This window comes from Hipposideros armiger, unplaced genomic scaffold (assembly GCF_001890085.2).
Source record: "Hipposideros armiger isolate ML-2016 unplaced genomic scaffold, ASM189008v1 scaffold_47, whole genome shotgun sequence".
In the NCBI taxonomy this organism is placed as follows: Eukaryota; Metazoa; Chordata; class Mammalia; order Chiroptera; family Hipposideridae; genus Hipposideros; species Hipposideros armiger.
Window position 1 is genome coordinate 4,240,693 of NW_017731397.1, and position 5,159 is coordinate 4,245,851.

The window sequence follows — 5,159 nt, forward strand, 5'->3', positions numbered from 1 at the left end:
GAAAAACATAGAAAAAATACATCATAACTTTTCTGACAACCATACATATATATATGCAGAAGAGTTGGCGAAATCATCATGCAATGGTTAAGATTTGCAGGCTTTGGAGTAAGAGAGTCAAGTTCAAACCCCAGCTCCTCACTTACTAGTTCTATAAACTTGGGCCAGTAATTTGACATCTCTAACACTTCAGTTTCCATAATTATAAAGGAGAGACAATGCTGCCTAGCTCATGAATTCATTATAAGGCTAAATAATGGATGGGAGCTATCGCTTAGGCAGCAAGGCATCCCGAAGATGTTCACTTGTGTCTGAACAGGGGTCATGCTGCTGGATAACAGAATTTGAGGGTGATTTTATTTTTTCCTTTCTCCTTCTGTGTATTGCTTTAAAATTACTTCAAAGGGTTTACATCATTTCATAAACAGAAAATCCGGTAGAGCGCTTTTCATTTTGAAAAATAACAATCAGATGACAAAGCATGAGGACGTGAAGGGGGAGAGACGATCAAGCTGAAGAAGGCAGGGTGCCATGGTCTTCTCTAGAGCTGACTTCCACCGACAGGACCTGGAGCTTGAACTGGCGTGCTCTGCCGTTCAGGTGAGCGCGACGCTCACCTTGACCAGCTGGGAGCACAGTCTGCAGGCGCCAGGCCGGTCTCAGCTTGGAGCAGGACTTTTGCCAGAGTTGCTGTTACTGGTTCTGGCCCACTTCTCTGTGCCTTTTGCCAGATCCCTGCCTCCTCGAGGAGTTCTGCTCTTTCTCTGGGGAGGGAAGCAATCTGGAAAAATGATTCATGCGAAGGTGTAAGTGATTCATCATGTTACGGGAGTCCTCGTAAAGTCTTTCTATTCAAATAAAAACACTCAGTGGAACTCTTGGCTTGCTGGAGGGAGGAAGCTACATTTGTTTAACTACTTAAAGTTAATTAAGACTTGTATCAAAACTCTTATAATTGTACATACATTTGGACCTAGCAACTCTACTTTTAAGAATCTATTCCAAAGAAATAATCATAACCATACAAAATGTTTAGCTATGTGAATATTCACTATAGTGGTTCTGTATAATAGCGGAAATTAAGACCTGCCGACATGTCCAACAATAGGGGATTGCATGAATTATAGCAGCTCCATTTAATGAAGCACATGATCCTCTCTGAAAATGTTGTTGTGGGGCTCTATTTACTGTCCTGGGAAAATGTTCACAATACGATATTAAGTGAAAACAGTAGGTCCCCAGATAAAATAATCCCAGTGTAAAAAAAAAAAAAAGCAAAAGTATACTTACACTAAGACTTTTGAGAAATAGTAAAATGTTAATAATATTTGTTTCTGAACTGCATGTGATTATTTTCTGTTCTTTGTTTATTGAATATATGTCACTTTTCTTTTATTTATTTTTTTTTAAGCTGAGCCATCCTGCCACCTGTTGGCAGTTCAGCGGCTGCTCAGCTCGGGCCAGGAATCGAACCGCTGTTGCTCAGAGCTCAAACTCTTGAGCAAGCTCTTAACCAACTGAGCCTCTCAGCCAGCCCTATGTCACTTTTGAAATAAGAAATAATGTTATTACAATTTTACTTTTTTAAAGGCATAGGAACCCAAAGTAGACCCATACTACACTGTTTCCTCGTATGCTGTTAGCCTCACAAGGTCACGTGCCACATCTGTCTCAGTGTATCATTGTGATTGTAGCACCTCATACAATGCCCAACGTGTGCAAGTTCTTCATGAATATTTGTTGAACGAATGAATGAATAAATTAAAGAACAAATGGATGAACAGAGTGGTGGTAACATGGGGTGGAGAAACTCACAACGAACCCAGTACACAACTGCTTGACCTCCTCCACGTAATTTTGGTAGTTGAGCTCTATGGGATGAGACTCACTCATCTTTGAACCCCTCACAGTGCCTTGTCCATAGTAGGAGAGCTCAGTAACTGTTGCATGAAACTATACATCATGGTTCCTCTTCTTCCTGCTGGAATCATTTCTGCAAACTTCCCTGCAGCAGGTAAATGTGTACCCCAGTGACAGACCACGTGTAAAAACTATAATAATGGCCACTGCAGCAGAAACTGTGCCAGCTGGGGTTAGGTTTGTCATAAAGTAAAAGAGAGAAAACAAAGCAGGAATGGCTTTTTATTTTAATTAATAGTTTATTTCTTTTTAACACTGAAGAAATCTAGAGGCAGGCAGTCCACAGCTGGAAGGAAGCTCTGTGGTGTCAGGAACCTAGGTTTCTTCCATCTTTTTTGCTCTGCCACAAGTGGCTTCCATTCCCAAAGTCACTTCATGGTCTAAAATGGCTCCTGGGGTTCCAGTCATTTGATTGGCATTCCAGCAAGCAGGAAGGAGTAAGAGGAGAAAGGCTTGCTCCCTCTGTAGAAGGTGCACACATGACTTCCACTTACGCCCAACTCATCAGAACTCTATCAAGGGAACCTGATAAATGTGGTTTTTGTTTTGGGGTGCCTTGTTCCCAGCTAAAAGTTAGGGGTTCTCTTCTTGTGGAAGAAGGGAAGAAATGACACTGGAAAACGACTGGCAGCTTCTGCCACTAAGGTGTCCTCAGCCATCCTATCACTAGCGAACCCAAACTTCATCGAATGTGCAGCCATCTGATGTGATGATGTAGGGCAAATCCCCACGACAGTGGCTTGCAATTAACCAGGTGCTTGGCCTGCTGCTGATAAACACCTCCCGGGGGAGGACACGCTTCTTTAGTTGCCCCTTAATGCCACATTCTCATGTCCAGCACAGTCTCTGCTACTGTCCCAGTGGTGACTTGGGTCACTACCCTCTGCCTAGCAGAGCTGGACCACAAACTGCAAGTCAGCATCTTTCCTGCTGCAATGATTGCTTATAGCTTGCAGATCCTGGCTGATGGTGGCATTCAACTCATCAGAAAAAAACAAGAAGTGGCTTGAAGATTCTAATTATACAATTGAGGAAAGAAATAGAAGGGTTCGAATTGTCAAGAGTACATCTTTAATGTGTCTGAGTCACACTTGTGAAGCCATGGGGGTGTTGCTTTTCCAGACATCACCATGGGACTGGCAGGTCACTAGATCTGAGAGTAGAAAAGCAATGAGTGGCCACTTTAGAGCAAAGTAAAAGGTGTGGTTCTTTTTTGTGGAAGTGATAAGAAGCACATGATAATCCTATTAGCAGCCACCATTTATTGGGAAAGTCATGGCGCATTTTTGCTTTGAAAAACATAGAAAAATACATCATGACTTTCCCGACAACCCAATTGATAGGTACCAGGCAAGCCCTGGTGTTCGCCAGCATCTAAGAGAGCCCTCAGCGATCCCTGCTGCCTGGTATTCATGCCCTTGTATAGCTCCCTCCCATGTTGGATCAGGGCTGATCTATATGACCTGTAGACTACAGTGGAAGTGGTGATGTGTGGCTTCTGAAGCTAAGTCATAAAAGGCATTGTAACATCTGCCTTGGTCTCTTGATTGCTCTGGAGAAAGCAATCACCATGCTCGGAGGACACGCCAGCAGTCCTATGAGAGGCCTATGTGGAGAGGAACAGAGGCCTCCTGCTAGAAACCAGCACCAACTTGGCAGCCATATAGAGACCAACCTGAGAAGTGGATGCTGGCCCCAGTCCAGGCTTCACATGACTGCAGCTCCAGCTGACACCTGACTGGGTCATATGAGAAGTCCCAGACTAGAACCCCCAGCTAAGCCGCACCTAAATTCCTGATCCTCAGAAACTATGAGACAATGAATGCGTATTGTTGCTTTAAGCCACTGTGTTTTGGGGGAAAATTGTTATGTAGCGATAGAGAACTAATATAGCCTTTACATATAATGTATTCAACACAACAATACTCTGAGCAAGGTATTGTTATCCACATTTTATTGATAAGGAGACCATGGCTTCGAAAGTTTAGTTAATGTTCCCAGGGTCAGAGCAGCTGGCAGAAGTAAAGCAGAGACACCAGCTTTGCTCCATATGCAAAACCTATACCCTGAAGACCTGCCCACTATGCTGCGTGCCATGTGGACCCACCTGGGATTTCCAAGATGCCTGGAAGCAGAGAAAAGCCAAATGTGTCAAAATAATCTGAGTGGTCTTGTTACAGTGAGGCTTAGATGCTAGTTAGCACGAAGGATTACACAGGCACAAGAGGCAGCTATTAATCTATGCTCTAAAATTCACAGCCAGTTTGAAACAAGTGTATGATACGTTGTGAACGTTAGCTTATGCCAGGCACCGCCTGCCAAGGGAGCCCCCATTTAGGTCCTTGGGATGCAGAAAGGGTCCCGAACTCTCAGCTGAAGTTTGAACAGCCTCAGAGCAATTGCCTTTTGGGGGGCCTTGCAGCTTGATGTAGTTTGGGGGCTGCTGACATTTAAAGTTGTGTGAATCCAGATGCAGGGATTGTGATCTCTGGGAAGGAGGCAGAGTGGAATGGTCATTTGCCCTTCACTTGTTTCCTGTGATGGGTCAGTTTGCATTTAACAACTTGGCTGGCTGCCTTCCAATGTGTTGATGGGGCCAAATTTGGTCAGTGCCTACTTGTCAGCCGACGGCTGTGAGCATTCCTCTGAAGTCACATCAAGCAGTAAGCTTCTGAGCTCTTTTCTTGGGCTAACTGGTTTGCATCTGTCTCATTCTGGCCAGAGCCCACCCTGAGAGACCAGCAGCCATCTGATGTCCAGTGGAAGCCTTTGGTCCTGGTGTCTTGTGGGCTAAGAAACCCAAGGATGTGGGTAAGAGAGAGGCCTGTCCTTGTTCACCAGGCTTCCTCCATCGCACTCCAGGTGCAGATCTGTTCGGGCAACCACATAGGCAGCCACGTAAATATGTGAGAAAGATAGGTCTCTTTCTGAAGAATGAAACGCCACTTCTAAAACAGAACTCATGACCTTTCAACACTCTTAACCTTTCCATTCTATGGCTCATACCAGTGTGCCCCTAAGCTCAAAGCTTTGGAATCTACACACTGGTTCCTCTACTCAGCCCTTCAAATTGAGCCAATCGTCCAGGCTTGTCAATTATGCCTTCAAAATACCCTAGGGGCCGGCTGAGTGGCACGATGGTTGAGAACTGGCTTGGGACGCCAGAGGGCCCTGGTTCGGATCCCACATATGAGGGCCAGTGACACTGCCCTCCACAGCTAAGATGCTGAACAACAGCT

General features: G+C 44.8%; 1 protein-coding gene across 1 annotated transcript in view; it reads right to left on the reverse strand.

The window, feature by feature from the left end:
* Window positions 1-382: 382 nt before the first annotated feature.
* Window positions 383-5,159, reverse strand: part of LOC109381331 (uncharacterized) — a 37,998-nt gene continuing 33,221 nt past the window's right edge. Inside the window, exon 4 of the mRNA XM_019639879.1 lies at window positions 383-781. Within this exon, the coding sequence (XP_019495424.1) occupies window positions 694-781 (88 nt within the window). The 3' untranslated portion in view covers window positions 383-693. The remainder of the gene's footprint in view (window positions 782-5,159) is intronic.